Genomic DNA, 16,172 nt, shown 5'->3' with positions numbered 1-16,172 from the left:
CAGTAGGCCACGTGGTTCAGGTTTCTGTCTGAAATGACTGGGAAACTGACAACCTAATACAGGCTCAACTGTGATTCTTCTGATGCAGATGGTTTCCCATCTATTGGTAACGGCACTGAGACAAACTTACTTTGCACTAGTCTGTAATTAACATGTTAGGTGTTAACTTGGGAGTTTCATTTTTTATTTCCTTTGCCGTACTTGCTGCATAGAATCAGTTGTCATGTGAAGTTCAGTCAATGAGAAACTCAGGAGGCAGATACTGGATTTCTAATGTGCAACAGGAGAAACAAGCACTTGACGTTTTATGTAGATTGATTTGGGGTTTTTAAGGCAGACATATTTTCCTGGGGTAAATAGTCAAATACATAGGTTAGAAGCTTGACCATTCTCCACTAAGAATAAGCTGTCTCTGCCATGTTCAGCTCTTGTAATAATTGATAATCTCCATCCCCAGTTTTCAGCGACATTTTGGAATGTGAATTGGGATACAGGTTATATTTTTTTCTCATTTTACTTTATAACCATATATAATTTCTGTCCTAGGTCCAGGGGTTTTTTTACGTATTTTTAGTAGGCTTTTACATTTTTCTGGTTTACTCCTTATTATCGTAGTGATACAATAAGATGCAAAAGCTGTGTATGAGGGGAAGGGAAGGAAAAGAAGGCAGGTTAACCTTACTGCTTTTAAACCAAACTATCTTCTGTAAAGGTATTCTAGGACAAAGCCTTGCACTGATAAATAAATACAAACAAGCATTCTCTACCATCCAACACCTACTCTATTTTACCTTTTATTGAAAAGACCCACCAAATGGTGTTTTACTCTGAGTAATTACCTTAGATGTTTAAAAGAAAGTCTTCAGCAAAAAAAATATTTTGCTTTTTTAAAAATACGCATTACTGTGACAGGCATTCACCCACCCATTGCTAAAAAACGCCTACGGTTTCCGAAAATAACGACAAAAGGTTTTCAGCATTGCAACTATTAAAGCACGGAGAGTGAAACCAGAAAATGTCATGTGGTTTACTCATTGCATCAGGTAATTATTAGCATTCAGCATTCATGAAGGCAGTTTAAAAAAAAAAGAAAAAGAAGACAACAAGCAGCAGACATTGGGTTTTACCGATTTTATTTCTAGACTTTAGTTTTTTTGCTGGAAACTTGTCTGTTACAGGTCTGTTGGTGAAAATGTGCATTTCAGACCAGTGATGCCAATAAGTACAATATAAAAATGTACAAATCTGAATTGCTTGCTTACTACAGATTGTTATAATAATGTGACAAATAAAGCATCTCTGTTGGCACGTGAACCCACTTAATCTGGATTTGGCCTTTTAGTACATACAATATTTTAAAGAAATTTGCAGTACGCACTGCCACTCAGTGTAACACATAATATAACCAACAAGCACTAACTCAATAATCATGTTTGGTTCAGAGACACAGAGATGCCACAAACAGAAGTGTTTTATGAGGTAAGCAGTAAGAAATGTTCCTGAAATTTGGACAGAATGTATCCAGTCCTCCTGGGTCCTGCGACTGCTAGTAGCATTGCAATGCTTTATTTATGCACTATGTAGATCTTAACTGCATTTGCCTCAAAATGAGTTCTAATTCTGTTTTGGTTTAGCAGCATACAGGCAACAGCTAGATTATTCTTCAGCATACAACTCTGTTAGCTGGCTTATTTATGAGATTTACAGGCTTTTTAAATTAGAAATATGCTATAATTAAAAAAAAAAAAAAACAAAACAAAAACAACAAACAAAAACCTAGTATATCATAACAGATTAAACACACAAAATACTTAGAGTTCCAGAAGATAACCTATCATACCAAATGATGTGTCCCAACTGACGGGAAGCCACATCAGGTGGCATACAAGAGTTATATTATAATGCACCTTTCGTATATCAATGTGGCTAATAACACAGCTTAAAACTACTATGATAATAAACCCCAGATCAGACAAAGAATCCAGCTTTATAAAATGCATAACAAAAAAACAAACATTACTTGATCTTCTGAAATGTCTGCTGTTTTTAAATTAATGCAACCTAGTTGCAAATCGCGAGACCCATTCAGAATAACGTTCGATGCATTTCCGTTTGCAGTAGAACTATGAGGCACTGTGTACGAACATTAAAACCTGGTCTAGACACGGTTAACTGAAGTATGAGGTATTGTGAAACAGGAACCTTTTTGGAATAGAGCAGTAATCACATTAAGTAAAAATTGATCACATAAAAAATCTACAAAAAAATGATGTCAATAATATAATTTTCTATGAGAAAATTAAAACCTATAACATGGCAGTATATGACATTGTATAACAAAAAAAAAAAACTGATCCACAAAATAGCAGCAAAACACAATGACAAAGATACAGAAAAGCAATGTTAATTTTTTTTTCAAACCATGCTGGGAATTTATCCCACACCATCACATTCTCCTCGAGCATCAACTTCAACAGCTATGTCCACGTCCCTTCAGCTACTCTAAAATAAAAATGGAGGATCCACTCCTTTTCTTTTCTCTTTTTTTTTTTTTTTCAAACCATGCTGGGAATTTATTAGCAGCTCATCTCACCTGCATTTCACCATCACATTCTCCTCGAGCATCAACTTCAACAGCTATGTCCACGTCCCTTCAGCTACTTTCTAAAATAATAATAAAAAGAAACAAAGCCAAGATGTGCAAATTTTCTATTTGTAGCTAAATAAAAAAATGGGGCATACACTGGAATAAGAACTTCTTTCAAGTACTCCAATTTTCATATCTATTAACTATGGCGTTTTCATGGTTAGACTGCTTTTGAAAAATGTATAGGAAGGGGCCAAATAGACTGCTTTGTTTGGGGTTTGTTCTTTGAAGCGTGTCCTTTTTTCTTTAATAAGCTGTGTTAAAACTGCAACATCAAGGGTAGAAAGATTTTTTTAAAAAGGGGCGATTGCATTATTTTACAAATCATACTGGCCTTACGAACATCCTCTGCAATAAATATTCTTTTTTATATATTTTAGTGTTTAAAAACCTTCAGCTGTAAAACATCTAGCGACAATCCTTAAACTATGTGTCCTATATGTGAACCTTTAAGGCCCCTAATTTATAACGATGAGTTGGCACCAAAGGATTTCTAAACTTCAACTTTTCTATAGAAAAGGATAGGAAGATATCCCGGCAATTTGTGAATGCAATTTCTCTCACTGGAACACAACCTTCGGAAAAAAAAAATCACCTCTCCTCTAACACCATAGTTAAATGCACTTGCTTTGCAATTCCAAGTTTGCGAACAAGCACTTATATATTTCCAAACCATTCCATTAAAAAAAAATTCCCACACAATAAAAGAATGTATTTCCTATATCTAATGGACTGAAAGTGCTTTGAATGGAATGGTTTTAGAATATTACAAACAAACAAAAAAAAAAAGACTAAACTGTGGATTGAACCTGACCATAATTAGGCTGAATATCTGTGGGGTCAGACCAGCATTTTACACAGGTAACTACAAAAATATGAAGATTACAAAAATATAATATATTATGTCACTATTTCGGTTTCTCTTTATAATAGAGTATCGTATGAGTAGTACATTGGCCTTTCCCAACAATGCTAAGCTGGAACCCTACAAATGCCTTATGCACAGGCAATCCACAGGCACAAAAAAAGATTAACATATAATAATGCTGCATACTAACATACGCTAACTTATGGGTTACGTTAACCATTTATAAGGTGAAGAGGATAAAAAAAACCTAAGGAAATAAAATAAACATTTACAGATGAATTATAAAGTGACTAAATGCATAAGCAAGCAAGATACAGAAAAGCCTAGAACTGCGTTAAAGCTATGCTTTTTAAAGAAAAAAAAAGAATATTTCATTTACTATCTAAAAAAAAAAAACCCTCTTCTACTTTAAAAATGGTTGGTTTGTTTGTTTGTTTTATATGTAAGAAATCTAATACCTCCCCTGGAGACATTTCGTGTGTTAATGCCTATTTTTACAACATACAGACAAGAACACTTTAATATAAAAACTAGTTGATTATTATTGTATAAAATCCTCTATTTTTGTAGCACAAACCCCTGGGGGTAATGCAAATACTATTTTTTTCTTTTTTTAAGACAGTTTTTGGGGTATTTTTTGTTTATTTGTTTGTTTGAAGTCACAGATGGAAGGGAGACAGAGCAAGAAAAAAATATAACAAGACTGGTTTTCCCTTCTGGTATAAAAATGTCCTGGAGAAAAGGGTTTCTGGGGGGGAGATCCTGATGCTGATTCCTTCTCAGATGCCCTTTCTTTGTCTGCTTTTCTCGCCAAGCAAACCCATTAGAAGAAGTCCTCTTAAATGTTCACATCTCGCACATCAGTAGGTGTGCAGGAAAGGTCTGCTTCATCCTCTACAGTCTTTGTTTCTGAAGATACGTTGTGCTGCTGTGCCTGACGTAGACTGGATTCAAGGAGGGATTCAATCTGTTCTTGGCAGGCTCGTAAACAATCCTAGAGAAGATTAAATGGAAGGAGAGAAAGACCCAGGGTTCTTTAGAAAAATAGCAAGATCACAGACCAAATACCATTTCTTGAAAAAGCAAGAGAAATATAATCAAGCTATTTGGGAGGGCAGCAGACTGAAAGGAGTGTGGGAAGAGCAAGAGAAACACTGAATAGTGAACGGATTGGACGAGCTACCCCATTTTCTGCAGGATGCTAGCCTGGATCCAGACTTCACCATCTAACTCTTACCATCTTCTATTTAATGGCCTAGGTGAGCGTCTCCACACATGGTCCTCTGGACAAACCATGACTGCCGTTTTGTTGTTAGTCTCAGCCCACAGGTCTACGACCGAGTATGATGAACGCTCCACTACAGTGACACATGTAGTGACTAACCCGGGCAGGACCCTGACACAGTAAGTTGTAGCTTGCACTACTACTTTTCTGCCTGTGCTGTTAACACGTCAGCAGGTCTGTAAAAGTCCATTCGTCCTATCTTTTACCTCGCTGTCCTTTATACCTTTTGAAACAGGCTGACTAGACAGCAGTGTGAATCAATCAAAATTAAACGAGTGGAGTTGCAAAGACGTGAAACTGGGCTGGAGTCAGAGTTGGTCCAAGTATTGCTGATGCTGTAATGATTTCTACTTTTACCACAGAAACACTTTGGCAGTACAGTCTACTAGAAGTGATGGTCATAAACAGTGATTTTCCCAGGCTGAGTTACGATAATACAAAGTTCTTAGATAGAAGTGCCATATATATATTTAGATGTACGTGCCCAAAGTTGCCTGCCAACTGTTGCTATGTCCAGCAGCAAGCAGCTCAAGTTATCTAACTGATTTCTAACTCGGAAGGCATCCGAACAGAAAAATGTACCGGACTGTATGACCCCAAAATGGAGAGATCTTTCAGAAGCACCACTAAACACCTTCGTAACCATGCATTACAAAGTGCTGCCAAGCTTTCAGTTTGCTACCGCATTCACCTTGAAATCTCAGTCAGGGTGACATCTCTTTCCCTTGCTTCTAAAGGATTTTCTCAGAGCTGAATGCGCGCACAATCCTACTGAGTGTTCAGGAGGGTGCAAGGGCCTCGCCGCTTGCACAGACTTAGCTGTGAATTAAAAGCATAAAGCACCAAGCAGGATCGTGTCTATGGTGGGGAAAGATAACTTCCCCCAGGCATTAAATCATACCATGAGTAGATATATCCAATTCTACTTCTCGATCCACAGCAATTAGAATTGGAGAAGGCCCGTTAGCTCAACCTGTCCTATGGTTGTGTTCTTCAGAGCCATGTACATCTATTGCGAGGACACAGAAACGGTGCCTTAAATAGGCAAAACAATCACACTACATTTTGCCAAAATTCCTCCAGCGTGCTGTTTACTCACATCTTTATAACAAACATCGTAAGCTTTTTCCCAACATACTTAACTCTGTGTTTAAGGACTTTGAAGTTTCCTTTCAGTATTGCCTTTTCTGATTTAACCTATGACATGTGTTAGCCCTTGCGGTGAACCCAGTCTTCCATGATAAATTGCCGTCAAAAGTGTTAGGATGTGCATGACTGAGAATGAATGTTGTTTTCCTGAGAGGGTGACCTGCCTGCTGTTTTCTTTATTTCCCAGTTTCAATTCTGCCTTCATTCAGAGGCTTCTTGTGTGATCTACCAGCTTTTCACTGATTCCACTACCACAAGAATCTCCTCTGCCACCAATAAGGGCACATGGCATTTGGGGTAAAATAAGATTAGAAACCCAAGCAAACAATTCTCTGCGAGTCCTTTCTGAGAGAGAGGGAGGTTAATCCTACCTCTAAGCAGATCAGACCATCAGTTACAGCTCACTGAAAACACATAACCTATGACCTTTTCTGGTTTAAACCCTAGTGTAATATTTCCTCTTGACAGAGACACACAGCACTTTAAATGACAAAAAGAAACGCCTCGTATCCTAAAGTCATCATGCCTGTGGCTCCTACATACCTCTGGCCTTCACAATAAGATCTCTATGAAGTCCTTTCACCCCTTCTCAAGATACGACGGATCAATCCCGACTGTAAGGCTTCTACTTGCATGTCCTGTACCACGTACCTCAGTCACACTTGGAATTAGATGTATTAAAAGAGTAGTACATGAATACAGGTTTAGGTATTTTCAGTTTTACAAATCCAGGCGCTTTTGAGGATAATTCTGTTTTAACAAGGTAGCATGTTCAGTGTTCCAAACTGAAAGCCAATTTATTTTCAGAACAAAACAAACCCTGCTTGCCTTTTTGGGGGGGGCGGGATTGTTTGGGGGGGCTTTTGTGTTGTGGTTTTTTTTTTTTTTAATCCTACCATTTGCATATAGCGTGTTTGAGCTCCGAAAACTAAAACCATTCAAAAGAATTTCTATAAATACCTATTCTTCTCCCTCTAGAGTCCAGTCATGAATAAGTACATAGGACTATGTAATTTAAAGGTAATTTTTGACCACAGAAATTTTTTTTCCTGTGAGATTCTCAGAGTACAGCATGTTGTATCTGTATTTTTTTAAAACATAATCTTTACAATTTATTATGAACAGACCGTGTCTGAAGCTACAGTTGAATGCATGAATATTTTTTTCATGTTTTAGGCATTTTTGTTCAAGTAATTTCTTATTCAGATGACTATTAGATGAGTAGTTTGTCTGCAGGAATGTACTAGAACTAGCAAAAGTAACTGCAAAATAGAACATTCACTGTGAACCTCACCAAAGCTTTTTTCATTCTCAGTACTTCTCAATACTGAAAAGCAAATACAAAACTTGTGCATTACTCTGATAACTTCTCCCAACAACTTTTCTGCTTCACTACCCAAATTTTCAATGCCCACAGTTTGTTCAAGGTCATAAACCCTTCCTGGATTAATTAAGCTCCTCAGTGCAAAAAAAAAAAAAAAAAGACTTGCTAGCTTAACTGATGTGGTCAAATACCTTTAACACACACAGTAGACACGATCAGACTCCAGGGTCAGATACTAAAGGAAACAAACAACAACAAAAAAGAAAGTGCCTGGAAATCCTTTGTTACTGCCTGACCCGTTCTGGATAACAAGCACATGTTTGAAGGTGCCTCTGAGTAGGGGCAGGCAGGAGATGAATTCCAATGTACTAACAGACAGCATGGAAACCCAATCTAATCTAGTTTAGCAAATTTCTGGCCTGGAAATGAATGTCAGGTAAAATTCAATCTGTTTAGATGATGGGGTCAAGAATAGAATGATGGAAGACAGCCCAAGACTTCTAATTGTGATTATCTGACTTCTAATTGCCCCTGATCAAAGGCAAAATGGGAAATTGGACTCCTACCAACGTAAACATGAACCATAAAGGAATTCCAATCAGGTGATATTCATTTTACTTTAGATTCAGCTTTCATTGAGACTAAAGGTAAAAAAGTGTAATTATATAACCTGAAATCCAACAGACCAGCTGCTCTAGCTAATAGATAATCAGGGAGAATGTTAGCCATGTTATAATGCATGCTCTTAATATTTCAAGACAATCCAATATAAAGTGTATTCATTTGTGCGGACTGACAAGGGGAACTGTCACTGTGGAGTAACAAACTTCATATACATGCTAGTGAAATAAGATAATAGGAATAGCATTTGATACCATGGATTACACAGGCACGTCTTACGGGAAATCCTCCATGCGGGGGAATCATGCTATGTATGAAACCAAGCAGTTTTCTCTGCTCAAAGCAACAGTAGCAAAAAATGCTGTTCCCTTATTCCATTACAAACACAAAAGTATACATATACATAGGTATAATTTTATGATGCTTATTCTCTGTAGCAACCTATACAAAAACCTGACTTCTAACTCTAGCTGCTCTAACACGTGAATTTACTTAGCAATGAAAGCTGGAGGGGAGTTGCTTCCTTTTAAAGCTCTTAAGTTTAAGTTCAGGTCATACAGATTGTGGCCTTGCAATGACTCTGGACAATAAAAAAGAAATAAGCAAGGATTCTCCTTGCTAAAACGACTTTCTTTTCTTTTAAAAGAGCTCTGTCATCAAGTAAGTCAAGTCACATAAGGACATGCTGTTGTTCTCCAAGACGTGAGAGAATCTACTTCAATGCTTTGTATCAGGAATGATTAAATAATGTTTTTGTTTGAATCAGATACCGTTAGAACATATAGCGAGCCTAGTATTTTTCCTCAGTACCTGCTTCAAATATCTTGCATTGGATAGTGGCCAACCATACGCTGAAATATCTACATTGTTCACAAACTGACTAAAAGCATTACACGTACATACCAAACTGAGCAGCATTTTATTTCAACATCTGAAGTTCTTATAGTATTTAACATTTCAGCACTGGATCCATATTACTTTAGCTGCAGTAATATAAATGGCAAAAATAACGTGCTCAATACTGAGGCATTGTTAAGGTGATCAAAATAGTAAGCTGAGATACCGTATTTGTCAGCAATTTTCACATAGTCTATCAAAAGTAAAATATTCTTTTGTGAATAATTAATTATGATGCATTCATCTTTCCAGAAATCACTCAATCCTGTCAACAAAGTCCAATTATACAAACCTAGTTTTGCAGTGTCTGGACTAGTATAGTTCTCTACGTATTTAAATTATTAACGTGTAAAATAATTTAACAGCATCTCAAAGATTCTGCCGCTAACCACAGAGTTGTCTTTATTTGACTCATTGTCCAGCGCTTGGAGACCTCACAAGAACCTTTTTAAAGCATCTATTTATTGGTCTTCCACATTGTTACAAAACAAAGCTCAACTCTGCCCCAACTTCACACACCATTATGACATGGATCATTGACTTTAGGTCTTCCTTGTAGGCTCCCTTCCTGGCCCATTCACTCATGAAAGGTTTATTGCTCACTAGTTTACTGATGTGCATCTCCTGGAAGCTGCAGGGCAAAATGGGAGTCCTGTGAGGACCATCTACCTTGTCAGAAAGTCGTGGGACAAGCATTTGTTCCAAAAAGGAATTCAATACCAGCTACTGTGCAGGTCTAGCACGTAATAAACCAAATTAGATCATTAGAACTCTTTTAAGAAGGGCTTTTTCACACCACTTGGCACAATAAAAGGCCTCGAGAATGGTCAAAGATAAGGTCAGAGATACCACGAGGTCTCAGTAACTATTTCCTCGTCTTATTCTCAAAGTTTTGTTTTACACAGACTCCTGGTTTAATTACCCACAACCAAACACAGCCTCTGCAATGTCCTAAATCGATGCAGGGTTTCCTTTGCTTTGTCGGATACGCCTCCCTTACAAACATTCGAGCTGGATGGGGCATTCCTATTAGTGAACTGCAGCAGCGTAATCACAGATTATTAATGGATATAATGACAGTTAAATAACTAGGACGGACACAAGAGAACACGTTAAAAAACCCCACTCTGAGGTTTGACTTTTATCGAGATTTACTGTCAGATTAGCTACTATGCAGTAAGCAGGCATTCATTCTTAAACTCTAAGGCAGGAGATCAACCGAGAGAGTCACTTACCGGATCACATTTGATAACTTGTGATAGGAAATGTGTGAGGCATTGATAGGAGAGGAAAGTGTTAGTGTTCCCCAGATGCAGGCCTTGCACAGCTGCTACCACACTGCCAGCTGCGATCATGGAAGGTGGGTTTGAAATAAATTTAATATCTGTATGAAGAAAGAAGAGAGAGAAAAAAAAAAAAAAAAAAAAAATAGACTGAAATGATTGCTTTAGGAGAAGCCTGCCCATACACATACACTCTTCTACCAGCATGGCTTCAGCTGCCAACTATTGCATCCAAAAAGGTAGGGAAAATTGTGAGCAGAAAGGTGCCTCCTGCTCTAAACTGTTACAGGTCCGAACCTGTGAACACTTACCCACATGAGCAACTGTACTTCAGTGAGTAGCCCTTCCTAGCACTGCGCCTGGGAGGCCATTCATCACTTCGAGGTATTTTTATCGTGAGCAGGGCCCCCATTCTTCAAATGTTAAAATACTTTGCTCATGTGAATAATGCCACTGGGGTCAATGGTACTATACATCTGAGGAAACCTGTTCGCATTCTTCAGTGTTTCGCATTATCAGATCCTAGGTGCGCTCTAATAAGGAGTCCTCGGGCCCTTTAAAGCAGAAACCTTTGCATTGACATTCAAAGGAATATAGCTTTAATGAACAACAACATCGACAAAAAGAAAGAAAGAGAAAGACTGCTTAACCCTGTCAGGAGGCAGATAATCCATATTTAAATTAAGGTTTCATCTTAAAAATGCTTTGTCTCAACCTAGTCTCTTGTCAGTGGCTGCCATCCATCCTGGCAACAGGGATTTAATGTAAATGTGGCATAACTAAGTGACGGGGGTCCCAAGAATTGGCGGACAATCAGTTACATTCTGATGTGACACCATGCTGACAAGAGGCTGGGCCCCCTTCCAGACTGCATTGCTGTAGGTCTCTCCACAAAGCCACTCCCATGATTCCTTAAGGGGCTATCTCTGCCATTTAGCATGTTTTTGGTTTGGTTTTTGTTTTGTTTTGTTGGGGGTTTTTTTAATACGAATAATCCACATTTTAATGCCAAGACTCTTTCTGCTGAACAGGAATGCGTTTGATCCGTGGCAGTGTACACCTTGAGGAGAATCAGAAACAAAGGAAGTAAGTGGCACAAGTAAACGTCTAATTTTGTGAGGAAGAGAGGGAAATGCCACATTATACACAAGAACCTGAGATACATTCCTTCAGCTTTTATCAGAATGCAACTTCCTCTGGGTTGAAAAAATATAAACCATCTGTCAAACCCTTGAATGAAATCAAAGGAATGGACAGCTTAGAGGGCTCAGTAGAACAGTTTAAGTATTAAATCATGCATCTCCTTTATTATGATAAAATAACTTTTGTGTAAATGTTTTACCAGTGAAACTAAAGACTTTGGGACTCTATGGAAGTCCTCTCTCTGGATCTATTCATATACCTCTGACACTCCATTGTAGCCCTGACCAATACCCACCTTCAAAGGGGCATTTCGCCCAGCGTTCTATGAACCTTCAAAATTAAACTGATACGGTGAATTGTGGCCAAACTTTTGTGATGCACTGCCAGCGAAAAGGCAAGCTTGATCTAAAGTCATCTCATTTCTGTTACTGTGCTTAAAATAAATATAGTTTATCCCCTTTCCCATTTTCCCCATTTGCGGGCAGATATAAATACACCCACCTTCTAACAAGCTTCTGTCATTCCCAAAAATCGAAGCAGTCCAGACTGCTTACTGACACTATACACATTCCAAAGCCAGTCCCTTCACTGAAATACTGATACGCAGTTGCAGGTAGACTTCAGAAATGAGGGATTTCAGTAGGCAAGCACGAATTCCACCAAGATTGGGTTCCTCAGAGGGGTACGGTGGCAGCGCGTTTGCGACGCTATTTACTGAGCTCCACAAACAGAACATGACCAAAATGCGTCAGTTTAATGAGTCTGTCCTGACAGGATCACGTTTGGGATTAATATTTGCGTTCTTCTTTTAAATGGAGCAGTAAACAAGAACATGAATTCACAGTCACACCCTCATTCTTTCCAAGGTGGAAAAGTGATAATGAAGTTTAAATGACCAGTTTGTGTCTGTCCCTATAACCACTCCAGACAAGCAGCATGGACTGCCTTTTTGTTGCAACTCAACAAGGAATTATTTGTGGCAGAGGCCACTAATTTCAGCATATTAATCAGGGGGCCCCTCTCGCCTGTAATTGGATGCCCCCAAGTGAAGAGTGTGGCATCATTGTCAGCCTCCATCGCCTCATCTTGCGCTATTGAGCGCTCAGGAACAAGGGGGCTTCGGTGAGATGAATTAGACCTGACACAGCCACAATGGGGTAGGGGGCCCCATCAATTGAAGCACACATCCCCAGTAGCCTATCTGAGACTTCATCCAAAAAGAATAAACAACTTCAGCGTTGTTAAAAAGAGAGAGAGAGAGAGAGAGAGGAGGGGGAGGAGAGAGAAGAATGCCAGCCACCCTGAAGGGAGGACAAAGCAGGCATATAGGCGCTGCAGCGCTTTAAAAAAAATTCCTAACAAGGCGAGTCACCCCTTTTCCTTTTTAAATGGAGCAGCAATTCCATCCGTCTGGAGAGCTGGGGGCTATGAATGAAAATCTTTTCATTGAGGCAAATCAAAACTGTGAACATAAATCACTTGCTGCAAGATGCAACAGGTTCCAACTGGTCACATACCTTGAGACTCCCAATTTTATAAAGGCCAGAGAATAGGAGAATTGTAACACGCTTGTTTCAAAGGGGGATCTTTCTTTCTCCATCGAAGAGGAGGAAAGCAACAACAATAATAGCAATAATAATAATATAAAAGGAGCCTGGTATGTTTTGATAACCAGAGGAACATAATGAAATGCTGAAGCTCCAATATTTGTTGCTATTCATTGTTACGCTTGTATAGAGCTGCAGTTCTCCCTCAACACTGGTCTTAACTTGGGCCAAAAGAGGCCTGCTTCCTTTTGAGCTCTCCCTGCCTTGCTCGGCCATGCCAAAGCCCCATTCATTAAGCTCAATTATGTGTTAACTTCAAACAACCCCTGGTAATTTTTTTTTTTTTTCTCCCGAATATTTGTTGCTATTCATTGTTACGCTTGTATAGAGCTGCAGTTCTCCCTCAACACTGGTCTTAACTTGGGCCAAAAGAGGCCTGCTTCCTTTTGAGCTCTCCCTGCCTTGCTCGGCCATGCCAAAGCCCCATTCATTAAGCTCAATTATGTGTTAACTTCAAACAACCCCCTGGTAATTTTTTTTTTTTTTTCTCCCGAACCTACCACAGCACAAAGACATCCTTTGGTGAAAATGGATTTTTCAAAACTAAACCAAATCAAACAAATCCACTTCTAGTAGCCAGACAACTGAAGAAGGAGCTCAGAAGGAATTCCCCTCAACTTCACCTTGCAGCGTAACCTTCTCTTTCTGGAGCAAACGCATACACACTCATCTACAAACACTTCCACAGCCTTCACCTTGTTAAGCCAACTGGCGGAGATTTTATTTTCTAAGCAAGCATTATTTTGCTGCCTCTTCTTAGGAGACCCTCCTTTACAGTAGAGGACGCAGGCTGTACTTCAAGCAAAGGATATACTGCACTTGCCCCTGAGGCCACTTAAGCGAGTGTCAGTGTTTCCAGTGGACTTTGGATTGGGCCCCACAGCATCCAGGCAGCACAACGCATTTGCAGTCCATCTAGGTTCATTTTGGCAAGGGGAAATACAACACAACCCAGCGACAGCAAAGCAAAGTCCAGATGCTACTTAAGCCACATGTGATCTTCACTAGCCAACAAAGAAGTCATGAGGAAAGCAAGAGGTAGAGAAAATCCTGACATCCAAAAATAACAATAAAAATACAGAGCCTAGTGGCAGCCTTCCTGAGCGCTCTTTCCCCAGGCAATATTCCCAACTTCAGTAGGGAGCTGAAGAGGGCCCCAATTCTGGTGAGCTCAGTACTGGTTTTTTTAAAAGCTATGTAAAACTCCCAGAACATGGTTCTCATTTACTGATCCATTCTCCAGCTGTGGTGTGTAGCAGTGTTAAATAAAGGCTCTGGATGTGCTTCCTAAAAGAAACATAACAACACCGACAGTAGATCAAAGTACTGGACTCTTAGCAAGTCTCCAACCTTTGAACTACTCTTGTTTTCATCCCTGTCATTGCCAACACAACAACCTAGGTTAAACATCCCCATATCCAAAGGGGAGGCCGGGTAGCTGTTCTCTTTAGCTAACAGCCGAGGAAGCTTCAAACTTAGCAAATCACGCATTTGGAGTCGCAGCAGCCTTATCTGGTAGAATCTGGCATGGAGAGTTACGTCTATTTTCCCAAAATGTTGCTGCAGGTAGTTTGAAGGCTGTTTGAAGGTTGTAGCGCTCCGAACACCGAGCATTATTCCAGGCAATCTAACTTACGAACTGCCCGTTATGCTGATGTTAGGCCCAAGATGAAGAGCAATGCCAGTGTTTACAAATTTCTCTTTTATGGCTTGGTCGTTCTATCTTTAGGCCTTGCAGTAGGGCCGATTCTATGAAATAAATTTTTTCTTCCGAGTGCCTGCAATCTTTCTTCAATCTTTTTATACCGAATCCATCTCTGGAAAATAAACTACACAACTTTAGTTTGTGCCATTGACCCCACACGTCCCACCGAGGTTTTCAAGTGTGGATACCTCTTCTCAAGTCCAAATGCAGGCTTGCTCTCTTTTTTTAGCACAACTGCTACTGAATATTAACGTTTACTAAAGCGCTGTATCTCCTTTACACTAAGTTTTTATCAGTGTCAACAGAGTGTCTGGCATTCCTCTTTACGTGCTACTGCGAAAGAACATTTGCTTTGGCTGCTTTTTCTTCCTTATTCTTTTGCCATTCCTGGATTGGTCTCGCCATACTAAAAGAAAACGCGCTGAACGCGTTCTGTTTAAACAGAGTATCTTCCCTCTAGAACTTATTTTGTCCCTGCTCCTCCAGCTCTGTCCTGTGGGAACAGTGAGATCTGGAGAACAGAAAGGCTCCTCTAAAACTTTTTTTCCTTCCCACTTGTTAGGGTTCAGCGGGTAAAGCCGGTACATGCACAAATGCATACACACACAGTCCACATGCAAACATGGAACTTCAAAGAACCAGTGCTCGCGCACGCACGGTGCCCTTGAAACCAAAGATCAGGCCTCTGCAAACCTGGCCTAGCGAACAGTCGGCGTCTTTGGAGGCCGGCCCTGCACATGGCTTCAGCGCAGCACGTGGTCAGAAGGGTGCAGATGGCAGCGGCTCGGTCCTGTGCCAGGAAAGCCTCTGTGCCGCGTGGCCCTCCTCCAATCCACCAGCCACCGAGGAGGGAGGAAGAGGCAACTTGAAGAGGGAAGTTTTGAAACCCCCACGCAGATCTATTCACAAGCAAAATCTCCCTCCGCCTTTAAAAACCGTCTTAAGAATGAATCCACACGGGGAGGGATTCCCCGTACGGGCAGTAAGCCTTTTGCAGCCCCCACGTAAAACCCGGTGTACGGAGGTGAAGAAATCGTGCCACGCTGAGCTGCGACTCCACGGCTAAGCTACAAAGAGGGGGGGTACTTCTCCCTCTCTGGCAACACCACATACTCCACTCAGAAGCAAAATGTCTTCTGAAAAAACTTACCTCCGCAAAGTAACCCACCTTCTGCAAACAACAAGGGGCAATAATCGAGGCTTAAACAACCTCCCCACAGCTCTGTGAGCTCGCTTTAGACCACAGCTACGGGAAGCTTTACAAGCCAGGGGGTAGATGCATGTAGGGGAGCAACACGCTTTGCTTAACGTGCAGGGCTCATACCTGTAGCGCACAGAGCCACAAAAGTCTGAGCATGTTTACGGATGATCTGCTTGGTGTCCTCTGCCAGAGGCATTTTAGTAAGGAAATGTTCAATGAAATCGTGGGGGGTCATTGCAGCCAGATTCCATTTCAGCTTATTCACCAGAAGCAGCTCCATTTGCTGCAAAGACAAGAGGGAGGGAAGGGGGAAGAAGAGAAGAGGAAGGAGAAGAGGGAAAATGTGGTTAGCTCCGCTCACACACGGCCGGACGAGCAGTATCCGCAGCTGGGCGAGTCAGCTCTCGGCCGAGCCCGCTTCCCCGGCCGGGGGGGTGGGGGG

General features: G+C 40.3%; 1 protein-coding gene across 1 annotated transcript in view; it reads right to left on the bottom strand.

Moving 5' to 3' along the window:
* Positions 1-2,534: 2,534 nt before the first annotated feature.
* Positions 2,535-16,172, bottom strand: part of CCND1 (cyclin D1) — a 16,711-nt gene continuing 3,073 nt past the window's right edge. Inside the window, exons 3-5 of the mRNA XM_009286485.2 lie at positions 15,854-16,013; positions 10,027-10,175; positions 2,535-4,509 (exon numbers count right to left, since the gene is read on the bottom strand). Of these exons, the coding sequence (XP_009284760.1) occupies positions 4,354-4,509; positions 10,027-10,175; positions 15,854-16,013 (465 nt within the window). The 3' untranslated portion in view covers positions 2,535-4,353. The remainder of the gene's footprint in view (positions 4,510-10,026; positions 10,176-15,853; positions 16,014-16,172) is intronic.

This window comes from Aptenodytes forsteri, unplaced genomic scaffold (assembly GCF_000699145.1).
Source record: "Aptenodytes forsteri isolate BGI_AS27 unplaced genomic scaffold, ASM69914v1 Scaffold252, whole genome shotgun sequence".
In the NCBI taxonomy this organism is placed as follows: Eukaryota; Metazoa; Chordata; class Aves; order Sphenisciformes; family Spheniscidae; genus Aptenodytes; species Aptenodytes forsteri.
The sequence above is the reverse complement of the archived record's forward strand: the minus strand, read 5'-3'. Positions and strand labels throughout refer to the sequence as shown.